The sequence below is a fragment of the Ochotona curzoniae genome, unplaced genomic scaffold (assembly GCF_017591425.1).
Source record: "Ochotona curzoniae isolate NIBS_2020 unplaced genomic scaffold, NIBS_Ocur_1.0 contig_66, whole genome shotgun sequence".
In the NCBI taxonomy this organism is placed as follows: Eukaryota; Metazoa; Chordata; class Mammalia; order Lagomorpha; family Ochotonidae; genus Ochotona; species Ochotona curzoniae.
The window spans coordinates 4,828,651-4,841,100 of NW_024466512.1; the positions used below are offsets into that span (position 1 = coordinate 4,828,651).

At 49.5% G+C, this 12,450-nt stretch overlaps 2 protein-coding genes across 8 annotated transcripts in view; one reads left to right on the plus strand and one right to left on the minus strand.

The window, feature by feature from the left end:
- The window catches only part of ABRAXAS2 (abraxas 2, BRISC complex subunit), a 35,336-nt gene extending 35,122 nt beyond the window's left edge, over positions 1–214 (minus strand). The window contains exon 1 of the mRNA XM_040991957.1: positions 114–214. Coding sequence (XP_040847891.1) covers positions 114–212 — 99 coding nt within the window. The 5' untranslated portion in view covers positions 213–214. The remainder of the gene's footprint in view (positions 1–113) is intronic.
- A 5,817-nt stretch (positions 215–6,031) lies between these two features.
- Positions 6,032–12,450, plus strand: part of EEF1AKMT2 (EEF1A lysine methyltransferase 2) — a 76,672-nt gene continuing 70,253 nt past the window's right edge. For 4 of the 7 annotated variants that reach the window (XR_005885007.1, XM_040991963.1, XM_040991964.1 and 1 more), the window contains exons 1-3: positions 6,032–6,144; positions 7,179–7,244; positions 7,858–7,972. Coding sequence is in view for 6 of the 7 variants with exons in the window: in XM_040991963.1 (XP_040847897.1) it covers positions 6,032–6,144; positions 7,179–7,244; positions 7,858–7,972 (294 nt within the window). In the remaining variant the exon portion in view is untranslated. The other 3 variants (XM_040991966.1, XM_040991968.1, XM_040991965.1) reach the window with 3 other exon arrangements.

Below are 12,450 nucleotides of genomic sequence, written 5' to 3' on the forward strand. Positions count from 1 at the left end.
CGTCCCGCAGCGCCGAGGGGCGAGCCGCGCGCCGCCCCGGGTGGGCCGCGGGCGCCGGCCGGGGGCGGAGGCGGAAGGGGCCCCGCGGCCGCGGCAGGGGGCCCGGCACCTACGTGGTCGGCGTTGCTGTTGGCGCTGTGGAAACACACAGCGCTGAAGGTGTAGCCCGAAATGGAAGCCGCCATGATGGAAAGCTCCAGCTCCCCCATCATGCCCCGCGGAGGGCGCACAGCCTTCCGGCCGGCGCCGCCTCTCAGCATCCTGGGAAATGCAGTCCGCGACGGGCGGCCCTGTCTGAGAGGGCTTGCGGGAGACGCTGTCAGGTAGCGATGACAGTACAGAGGTGCAGAGGGAAGGGACAATATTCCAGTAACCCAGTATCAAGGAGCGATTGTGTTCCGGATACTACAAAACACACATTTAATGAAAAGTCATGGAAAGCAGGAAAAACAACACAAAACAAAATGTGAGTTATCAACAAGGGAAATAAACCACGGCCGTTTGCAAGACAAAGCCAGAGAAGGAACTAACATGGTCATTGCTTTTCTGTTTGTGCAGTGTTTCCTGTTCAAATCCAGCGGCCCGATTCCCCACAAGGCTCCTACCGAAACAGAGCGAAGGAAACTTTCCTGACAACTCCCCTTCCGTCATACCCCTCATTAAGGGATCTTCAAAATAGATCCAGAATCCTACAGTTCCCCACAGCCCACCAACCACTCTGGTCCAGGCTGCTGTCATCTCTCCTGGGTTATGTCAGCCTTTAACTCCATGAGTCCCAACAGGCAGAAGTTTGGCCTCAAACAAGAACCTGTTCCATGGTCAAGAGTTAACTCTGTCCACCTTGGTGAGATGAGAGAGGCAGCCGTATTCTGATTTCTGCCTTTAACCCCCTAGCTTGTCAAATCTACTCTGACCCTAGGAGCTAAAAGGGTTATGTCAGCATTTAAATATAAACCTTGAGTCATGTTATTTCTTGGCCTAAATCCCCAATCTCACGATGGTCTGGCTCCCGCTACTGGGTTTACTGGGCTTCTGCCATGCTAGACTTTCTGCTTGCTGAGTGTCCCTGGTACACTGCACCTTGGGGTCTTCGCAGCTGCTGCCTGCTTAGCCTGGAATGATCTCCCAGGACACTGTTCAGTGCTCTGAGGTGCCACCCTGACCCCACTGCAGGAGCTGTTGACTTACTGTCCATCCTGCCTGGGAGGTTGTCAGCTGACAGCACTCAGCTGCCCCACCTCCTCCTGGAATTCTCCCCAGGGGAAGACATTCTCTTGGCCTGAAGTCACTCCTCTTTTTTTCTGGACAAGCAGCCTGGTCCATTCAAGGTCCAGCTCCTGAACTCCACCCGGGGGAACAATTCCAAAGGCCCCCTCACTTTTATGCTCCCCCAAGTGGGGAGACAGGATGCTGCAGTGGTACCCAAACCCAGAACTTTCTCCATCTCTCCTGCTTCTTTTCCTTCCCAACCCCTGACCCTTCCATGTCCAGCTCTGTCTTAGACACAAACCCTGCTTTATTCTGTCCCCTCCTGACTGCTCAGAACTCCTGCGCTGGTTGCCCAGCCAGGACTGCAGCTCTGCCCCACATTTTCAGTATCACTTCCCTGCTTTGCTTTTCACTGCTTCTTAGCATTTAGAACCCTGTCTTACTCGATTTTCCTGTCTATTCTCTTTCTCCCACTAGCAGCATGTTCGGAACTCTGAAAATAGGGATTCCTGTTTAAGCTGTATCTTCATTGCTGTATCTTCACCATCTGAAATAGAAGCTGCATGTAGATGTTACCAATGCAGGACTGTGGGGTGGATGTGATGTGAGAAAGTAGGAGGGGCTGCGTTCTGGAAGAGCTGGCTGAGCTGCTTCTTGTCATGCCAGTGTCCATGTCAGAGTGCTGCTTTGGGTCCTGACTGCTCTGCTTGCAATCCAGCTACCTGCTAAGACACCTGAGAAAGCAGCAAATAATGGTCCAAATGCTTAGGCCCCTGTCACCCACGTGGGTGACCCAGATGGTGTTTTTGGCTCCTGGCTTTGGTCTTGCTTAGTCCGGCTGTTGCAGGCATTTGGGGAGTGATTCAGTGCAAAATATATCCCTCTTTCTCAGGGCCTGACACTATAGGTCAATAGCTAAATCCTACTCTGCAAGCACTGGGATCTCATGTTCTGGTTGTTCCACTTCCAATCCAGCTCCGTGCTTGTAGCCTGAAAAGGCAGTAGATAAAGGATGGCCCAAGTCCTTGAGCACCCGCCCCCACTGAGGAACAGAAGAAGCTCCTGGCTTCAAATTGACTCAGCCCCGGCAACTGCAGCCATTTAGAGAGTGAACCAGCGGATGGAAAATTTCTCTCCCTGTAAATCTACTTTTCCAATAAAAAATTTTAAAAATATATAAAAATTTCTTTCTGGGCCCAGCACCGTGTCTTAGTGGCTAAAGTCCTAGGCTTAAATACACCGAGATTCCATATGGGCGCTGATTCTAACCCCAGCAGCTCCACTTCCCATCCAGCTCCCTGCTTGTGGCCTGGGAAAGCAATCGAGGACGGCCCAAAGATTTGGGACCCTGCACCTGCGTGGGAGACCTGGAAAAAGTTTCTGGATCCTGGCTTCAGATCGGCACAGCACTGGCCATTGCGGTCACTTGGGGAGTGAATCATCGGGCAGAGGATCTTCCTCTCTGTCTCTCCTCCTCTCTGTATGTCTGACTTTACAACAAAAAGAAATAAATCTTTTAAAAAAATTCTTTCCCTGTGTATCCCCCTGCCTTTCAAACAAATAATTAAAAAATTTTAGGCTTCTACTATTACATGTTGTTCTATATTATTTTTATTTTTAAAATTTGTTTACTTTTATTAGAAAGACAGATTTATAGAGAGAAGGAGAGACAGAGAGAAAGTTCTTCTATTCTCTGATTAACTCTGGCTGGAGTTGAGCCGAACTGAAGCCAGGAGCTTCTTCTGGGTCTCCCATGTGGGTGCTGAGTCCCAAGGCTTTGGGCCATCTTCAACTGCTTTCTCAGGCCACAAGCAGGGAGCTGGATGAGAAGTGGAGCGGCTGGGAAATAAACTAGCCCCTATATGGGATCCAGGTATGTACAAGGCGAGGATTTAGTCACCGGACCCTAGTATCATATGCTGTGTGATGCAATCCCTCTTCTCGGCAAAACCTCCCGCAAAGCACACTGACAGAGCGCTCTGGTGGATGAGTGCCTATGCTCGGAAGCTTTGAACAGAATGACTGAGCTCCAGCCTGAGCTTTAGCACTTCCTCTACAACTTTGGGCAACTTCTATGTGCACTGGTTTGCTCACCTGTAAAAGGAAAATATCAGGGTTCACCTTGCGGGACTTTCTTCAGGAATAACAGATTGCATGGGTTTACCAGGGTTCCCTGACACTCAGTGTCAGCGGATAATTATTAGCCACCAGTTTTAAAAAATCATGAAGTAGCTGAAAAGATAAGAGATCTCTTGATGAGATCTCCAAATATGTCATTACAATATTGTTCAATGAAGGGCCAGGTTGCAAATGATGCAAATAGTAAGACTCCAGTTACCTAAGTCACAAGAAAACCTTTGTACATGATTCCATAGTTCGTGATTAGATGGGAAAACGCAAAGGAAGGGACTGAGGGGTGTTGGGGGCGGGGAGGAGAAAGACAGGGCAGTCCTGAATGTGCCTACCTTAAAGCAGCAGGGGTATCCTGACAGCTGCCTTAACGCAGAAACTGAAGCAAGAGGCTGAAAGTCGCAAAGGAGAACCTAGCACTGGCAGTACAATGCCAGGCTCTGACCTACGCTCTACAGACATCCTGTGCATTTGCTTAGCTCATCTTCCTCACAACCTTCTGATGTAGACCATTTTACAGAAAGGGTGATCGTTTATGGAGCATTTCCCATGTGCTAGGCAGGTAGGTGGTGGCCTCTCTCCAGCTGCCTGGGGCTAAGGGCTCTCCTCATCCTGTTGTAAGAATGGGCAGGCTGAGATGCTTGGAGATAAGGAACTTGCCCTTGATCACACAGTGAAGGCAGAGCTCAAATGGGAATCTGATTCTGGAGGTGGGTGCTTTCTGCCCCTTTTCCAAGCTCATCCCAGAACAGAAGGCAGCGGGGAAAGGTGAAGTTACTTTCAAGAGGGTGAGCTCAGCAGGACTGACTTTTTTTTTTTTTAATCTTATTTATTGGAAAGGCAGATTTACAGAGAGAAGGAAAGACAGAAAGAGCTTCTGTCTGTTGGTTCACTCCCAAGTGACTGTCATGGCTAGAGCTGAGCCAAACTGAAACCAGGAGCTTCTTCTGTGTCTCCCACACAGCTGCAAGGTCCCAAGGCTTTGGGCCATCTCCATTGCTTTTCCAGGCCACAAGCAGGGAGCTGGATGGGAAGTGGATCAGTTGGAATATGAGCTAGTATTTATATGGAATACTGGTGCTTCCAGGTGGAGGATTAGCCGGTTGAGCCAGGACTGACTTCTGCAGAGAATCAAGGGAGGAAGGGAGAAGGGAGCTGGGGTCTGGAACTTTTGGGTTTGAGAACTTCTGGAAGAACAGTTTCAGATGCATGAGGTGCCGGGGTGCCAGATTGCAGTGGTTGGCAGGGAAGGAGCCAGGCAGTCCTAGGTACACAAGGAGGCTGCCAGCTGTGTTGTGTGCTGGGCTCCTGTTCTTGGCACATTCCTGCTTCTCCCTGGTGATGGCCACTTCTCCACCACCTACAGAGAATCTCAGCCTGTTGCCCCGGGTGATTAGAGGTGGTGCGGTATGCAGCCTTCAGGACCGAGCAACCCTAGTAATCCTGCCTGGAGCCGGCAAGGAACTCTGAATAAACCGTGGGTTTTTCCAGGGCTCCTCACCAACAACTGTTTATAGCTTTCATCACACATGGCAGAAAAACATCTTTAGCGTTGGCAAGATACCAGGTTCAAGATGGGCTTATCTTCCAGCGGTGCCTCCTAATTAGAACCTACAGCTTTTGAAGATCCACTGAGCTAGCCTCAAGCTTGCTTTCTCCAGCATCCACAGTCTAGGAAAGATCAAAACAACCCTGGGCCCAGGGCAGTGCTAATTGGCCGTGGCTCCGGCGGTTCCATCGCTCTGTAATAAGATTACTTACACTCTTTCCTGAGTTCTTTAATCACTAGGCACGTGGATTCCCATCTGCCTTTTATTTTATTCTATCACCAACAGCGCATACAGGAAGAGACTACATTGGGCCTTCACCAGCCGAAGGCCGCAGTTGTCTCTAAGGACTTGTGTGCCAAGACTCATGTACCAGGAAATGCTGCTTTGGGTTGGAAAGCAGCCTGTTAGGGCCTTTGAGGCCTCCACCTGGGTCTCCCATGTGGGTGGTGGAGGTCCAGTACTTAGGGCATGAAGACGTCCCCAAAGGGGACCCGAGGCTGCTGTGTCCAGCCCCCTGCCAGCTCTCGTATTCTACAGAGCAAGGATAGATACTGACAGTCCACGGAGGGAACCGAGGCCCAGAGACGCACAGGTGCCTGAGACCATGCAGGGCTGCCGAACCTGCCCGCGGAGCTTGCTTTCCCACTGAACTCTGTAGGGATGCTCGTGGCCCTGGGCACATGAGACAACTTCAAACTTAGAAGGAGATGGTCCAGAATTTGCTATCTCCATGCTAGAACTCCGCGTTTCCCCGGGATAGGGGGCAGCTAGCAGAGCGCGGGGTGGCCTCATACTCCAGTCTGACTCAACCAGGACCTACAGGGCGGACAGCGCTCTGGGTCGGCTCTAGGGAGGGGACGGTGCCTTCTCCAGCACCAGTACCAGACAGTCATCCCCATACAGGGTCTCGCTTAGCATCCGTCCGAGCAGAGGCTGCAAGGGAGCAGGCCCTGCTTGGCCGCGCCAGCGCAGCGGTGCCCGGAGAACCGCAGCCGGGGCGGAGCCTCTGCGCCCCGACTACCGGGCCTGGAGCAGTAGAGAGGGAGGCCTCCTGGTCGCCTAGAGGCGCCGGCCCCTGGCGTGCGCTCTACCCGCGCCCCATCTCGATGGCGACCCAACCGCCGTCGCGAGCGTCGAGCGAGATGAGTCGGGGCGCTGACGCCGGCAGCGGCGGCGGGGAGGCCGCGGCGCGGGCCGGGGCGCGCAGTCCCGCCGAGGATGGCTTCGCCCCGTCCGCTCTGGGGACCCGAGAGCAGTGAGTGCAGCGCAGGGCCGGAGAGGGCGAGGGTAGGGATGTAGGGGCTGGCAGAAGTGCGACAGGAGGGAGACGGGGTAGGACATGGTGAGGGGTGAATTGAGGCACAAATGAATCGGGGGCCTGTTGAGGATGAAGGTGAACTGGGAGAGACAGCAGGGAGCAAAGTGGGGAGAGAGGCAGAGGCAGGGGTGTGAGAGAGAGGCAGGGGTGTGAGAGAAGCAGGGGTGTGTGTGAGAGAAGCAGGGGTGTGTGTGAGAGAGGCAGGGGTGTGTGTGTGAGAGGCAGGGGTGTGTGTGTGAGAGAGGCAGGGGTGTGTGCGGGAGGTGGAGTGTGTGTGTGTATGTGTGAGAGAGGCAGGGGTGTGTGTGAGAGAGAGGCAGGGGTGTGAGAGAAGCAGGGGTGTGTGTGAGAGGCAGGGGTGTGTGTGTGAGAGAGGCAGGGGTGTGTGTGAGAGAGGCAGGGGTGTGTGCGGGAGGTGGAGTGTGTGTGTGTATGTGTGAGAGAGGTAGGGGTGTGTGTGTTGGAGGCGGTTGTGTGTGTTTGAGTGTGTGTGTACACACTTGCCATTAAGGGTTGCGAGAAGATGCAGGCAGCGTGTTAGCAGAGGAAGAAGCGCAGACGCTGGAGCCTTGGAAGGAGGTGGGGTGAGAGTTAGGATCCGCTGGCTTCAAGGCGAAGGTTAATCTTGGGTGAGATCCGCTGTGAGTGCCCAGGCTGTGGTAGAAGATCCTTGCGCCTGGGCGTTGGAGGCCCGCTGCGGGGCGATAACCAGCGCTGCCAGCCGCGTTGGTGTTGTGGGTCTGGGCCCCAGACATCTTGGACGAATGTTTGCGTTGTTTTTAATGCATTAAGTACTGTGCTGAGGGCCTTGCAGCTCTGTGCTTGTGTTTGTCATTGTCTCTAGCTCCTTGAACCTAAAAATGTCAAGAGATGGAACTATGTGCATTTCATTGATAATGTCATAAATGTGTGTAATGTGTTAGAAACATGTACTTTAATTCAAGACTCTTGTTTTCATTTCACTGTCGTAGTTGGGATGCTGTCTATGAGCGAGAACTACAGACTTTCCAGGAATGTGGGGATACAGGAGAAATCTGGTGAGTTGGATAACAGCGTGAAGTTATGATCCAGAAGTTTGTGTGTGTGTTCTGTGTGCGCACATAGACACATTTGTTATTTTAATGTTCTGAAAGTTCTCAGGACCCTGAATTGAATTGAATCTGGCATTAATGCGCCCATTCAAGGTGCCTCTTTTCTCTTTCAGTGACTTATTTAAATGTGATCAGGGTATAAAGAGATTGCTTTCATTCTGTAGTTGTTCTTTAAAAATAAGCAATAAAATTGTGAGCCCCAGCGTTTACAGGTGTTACCACTGTTAGAGTGTTGACCTTCTCCATCCTGTTCTTGTAGACATTTCCTTCTAAGTAACAGTGGAGACAAAGGTGAACTCATCATAAACGGTGGGATTGGGGGCCAGCGTGGTGATGTAGCGTGCCTCGAATTGGCTCCGCTCTGGCTCTTGTGGTCATTTGGGGAGTGAACTGGTGGATGAAAGGTCTCTTGTCTCTCTTTGTCACTCTGCCTTTCCAGTAAAAATACAACTTAAAACAAATGAACAAAAAAAATGGGGTGACAGTTTAGCTAGCGTCCCAGGCGCCGTGCTTATGCTTTCTGTGCCCCTGTACTTGACTCATTCTCTTTTCCTCACAGGTTCGGAGAAGAGAGCATGACTCGACTGCTGAGGTGGATGCAGAAACAGAAGGTTCCATTGGACGCCTCAGTGCTGGACATTGGAACTGGAAATGGTGTTTTCCTGGTTGAACTTGTTGGTATTTTTTGTATTCGTGCGTTTGAACCAAATCTTGAAATGTGTCTTAAAAAAGAGTTATAGTTGAAGAGATTTCCCATGTGAATGTGAAAGGGGGGCAGTCAGATCACTTTGGGAAATTCATGGTACAAAAGGAAGCTCATGGATTGTGAGGAAGCAGTCAGTGAGTGGGATTGGTCATAATCCTGAAAACCTTGATTTTGTATGGTAAAATCCCAGAAGTTCTCAATTCTTAGTCAAGATACCTAAAGTGTAAAATTCTGAAAATCCTAGCCCTGAAAGATTAAAATCCTGAATGTTGAAGTTCTGAAAACCTCAATTGTCATTGAGGGGAAAAAGCTATATCAGGTTAGTAGAAGGTTGAATTCTGGGAAAGGGATTAGAGTCTATTAGGTGAAGCAGTGCTTATATGGGATGCTGGCATCACAGAGGGCAGCGTGACCTGGTGTGCCACAGGGCGGCCTGATGAGGGCTTCCAGAGGGGAATTTCATGTTTTATAGGTTCTCATCTTTCCCTTGAGCTCCACGCATTTGACAGAAACTAGAAGGCTAGACTGGGTGGTGATGACCCATTAGTTGAAAAACATGCCCTTTGCCTTGGCCTGGCTTTCAATTGATGAGGTTCTAGGAGCTTTTAATGAATTGAAAGCTTATGTACCTGAAGGAGCCAGTGAAGTTACTGAATGATTTGAAATAATTACGAACATGGAGGGATAAGAAGACATCAACAGTGTTGTTGCTTGGAATCCAGTATTGTTTGTTTGAAGTGTGTGGTCTATGTTTGGGACAAACGGCAGGTACTGTCACAGAGCCGGGGGAACAGAGAATACTTTTATTGGTGTATTCAGAATAATCTCAAAGAGATTGTGAAGTGTTGTGAGGAGAGCCGCGTCCTACAAGACTTCCGAGTAGATGTGTTGGCTGTGGACGCAGCTGCTGTTGGACTAGCTGCTGTAGGTGCCCAAGTCTGTCCATGGAGTACTTCCTTCCCATGTTAGGTTTTCACTTGTTTATTTTGTCCTATAGTCAGTGTGGGTATTTTTTTTTTAATAATTTGCTATGATATATTTTTTTTCCCGTCATTTCCAATAGTAGAAGTGTTGATTGTACAGATTCCCACGGTTTCCATTCATTGTATAATTTTTGGCAAGTTTAACCGTGAAAATGCATCACCACAGTCCTCTGTAAGCATTGTGTGAATGTGGAGCTGCTGGCATTCCCCTAGTCAAGGACGAGGTGTGCTTTCCATTCGGCTGTTCTGTGAAGGTGTGACTTCCCCAGCTCTTGGCGCTCTAGCCGAGCGCAGGTGTGCTGCAGAGCCTGAAGGTTTTCATTGCTGTGTCAGGTGCACAGGTCTTCCCTTTGTGATGTTAGGCACCTCGGAGTTAGGAGCCTCAAAGCACCAGGTTACTGACTGCAGCGATCAGAATCTGTACTTTGTTTTATGATTTTTTTTTAAGATTTCTTTATTTTCACTTGAAAGTCAAAATTACAGAGAGGGAGAGACAAAGAGATCTTCCATTCTCTGGCTCACTTTCTAAATGGCTGCAGCAGCCAGAGCTGGGCGGTTCAAAACTAGGAGCCGGGAACTCCTGGAGCTCACGTGGAAGTAAGGACCCAGAGACCTGTGACATCCTCTGGTGTTTTCTCAAGCCGTTAGCAGGGGGCTGCATCACAAGTAAAGTAGCTGTGTGGGATGTTGGTGCTACTGCTGCGTTACTGTGCTGGTCCCTGACCTGCTTCTTTATTAATAACATATCTTGTCAGAGTTTCTACCACTGATGATGGTGTAATATAAATTCTTGCAGAAGTATGTGTGTTAGGGTCCGCAGTGTGGAGCGGCGGGTGCACCGGCGGCTCTGCCTCTGGTGTAGGGCCCCGCCGGTGTGCCCGGATCTCCGGGCCCTGTCAAACATGAGGAGACCGGGCTGGCTTTCCAGAGTTGCTGCTGTGGCGACTAGGGCTTGCCCTGTGATTTTTTTCTTCTATGTCCTTGACAGATTTTGGCTGTGCTGGCATTGCTGAATGAGATTCTGTTTTATGACAGTTTTTATTTAAGTTTAGTGTTATTTCTTCCTGAAATATTTGATAGAATCCACTGGTATTAAACTAAATAAATGAATAAATAAATAAATTAAATAAATAATATAAAAAACCAGAATCCACTGGTAAGCCGCAGATGTGGACTTGCTCTTGAGAAGCTTTTTGTTTTTTTATGTGAACTTATACAACAAGTATGTTAGAGTAAATTTTTGTAAAGATTTATTTAATTTGATTGGGAAAGCGTATTTCTAGAGAGAATGAGAGATAGATTTTCCATCCACTGGTTCATTCTCCAAATGACCACAATGGCTGGAGCTGAGCTGATCAGAAGCCAGAAGCCAGGAACCTTCTCCAGGTCTCTCATGCAGGTGCAGGGTCCCAAGGCTTTGGGCTGTCCTCGGCTGCTTTCCCGGGCCACAGGCAGGAAGCTGCATGGGAAGTGGAGCAGCTGGGACATGAACTGGTCCCCACTTGGGCTCCTTGCACTTGCAAGGGGATGACTGCCTAATTGAGCCATCACAGCAGGTCTGAAAAATAAACTTAAAAAAATGATTTTGTTTATTTACTATAATATTAAGCAATTTTTTTTTGTTTGTGTGTGGGGGATGTGGCAGACCCGTATGGACGTCCCATTAGGAAGGAGGGTTGGGTGGGGAGAAGGTAATGAGATCAATATTTTCATTTTCCCTCCTGTGTCCTCAGGTGGGGACGGGGGTAGGGGAAGGGAATTGCACCACTCCTTGCTGTCAGATCGCATCAGTGCCAGGGATGGAGGGGGCGTTGATGTTGCCTTACAGGTCCTGATGTGGGGAGTGATGTGTGAGGGTGTTACTTGAGTGGTCTTGATTGTTCTCAGAAGTTATTGGCTTTGTTTCACCAGAGTAAAAGAGGCGAGAAATTTGAAGGTTTGCTGGCCGTCCGTGTCCACAGACTTGGTTGCCTGCCTGGAATGTTGTTCACCCTGCCTTTCTTTCCCTCCTTGAAGCTTCTGTTGGTCTAGATGAGCTAGCTGCTTTATTTTTTTGTGTGTGCATCTGAGTATGCTCTCTATATTTCTATAGCTGCAGGAACTGATGTGGCCCAGTCCCGCAGCATGTACTGTGGGCTTGGAACGTCCTGTTTGATCTGCATATGGCACATTAGGGCTAGTACAGGAGCTTGGTCTCACATGTGAGTGTCTTAGGCCCAAGCACTTGAGCCATCTTCTGCTGCTTACCCAGGCGTGTTAGCAGGAGCTGGGTCGGAAATGGAACAGTCAGATATAAACTGGCATTCCTAGGGGATGCCAGCAGGTGGTGGCTTACCTTGCTGGAACACAATACCAGCTACTAGTGCAATTTATTATAAGATGTGAGGGTTAGGTTGAGATCCATTTTTTTTTTTTGAAATATATGTCCAAAATACCATTTGCTGAAAAGGTGAAATGGGCAAATGAATTGGTGAAGCTGTCACTTGGTGGACTTTGATGGCATGTCACAGTATCTGGGAACACATCCTTGCTTCTACTTCCGACTTTGGCGTCTTTGTAGTGGGCACTCTTGGAAGCAATAGGTGGTGTGTCAAGTGCCTGTTCCCTGCTGCCCGTTTGGGAGATGTGAATGGAGTTCCAGAATGAAGTTCTGACTTGTGGCCTTGGCCTGGTGTGGGGCTCGCTGCTGAGCACGTGGAGGGTGGACTACTGGTCAGAGACCCTTGGCTGCTTGTGGTGCTGTCTTTCATACACTCCGCACGCTGTTCTGTTTTTACCTTGGTCAGAAATTGGCTGGCTGTGTTGTGCGGATGCTTTCCGGGATTCTGCATTCTGCTTCCTGGGTGTGTGTTTTTCTTGCTTTCCATGTGCTGTGCTTCATTGATGGGTTTTGTTGATCTTACAGTTGATACTGTAATTTTCCCAATTTTATTCTTTTTCAGTATTGTTTTGGCTATTGTGGTTTCTTTGCCTTTTTTTAAAGATTTCTTTTATTTTTATTGGGAAGTCAGATATAGAGAGGAGGAGAGACAAAGAGAAAGATCTTCCGCCGATGATTCACTCCCCAAGTAGCCGCAACGGCTAGAGCTGAACTGACCTGAAGCCAGGAGCCAAGAGCCTCTTCTGGGTCTTACATATAGGTGCAGGTTCCCAAGGCTTTGACCCATCCTTCACTGCCTTTCCAGGCCTTAAGCAGGGAGCTGGATGGGAAGCGGGTCCACCAGGATTAGAACTGGTGCCCATATGGGATCCTGGCTCGTGCAAAGTGAGGACTTTAGCCTCTAGGCTACTGTGCAGGGCCCTCTTTGCCATTCTGAATAAATTTTATACCTGTGTCTATAGAAGAATCCATTGCTGAAAGTGTGACTGAGATTGAGCTAAATCTATAGCTTGATAATGGACAATTTTATGGTATAGGGTCCCAAGGCTTTGGGCTATCCTCTAATGCATTCCCAGGCCACAA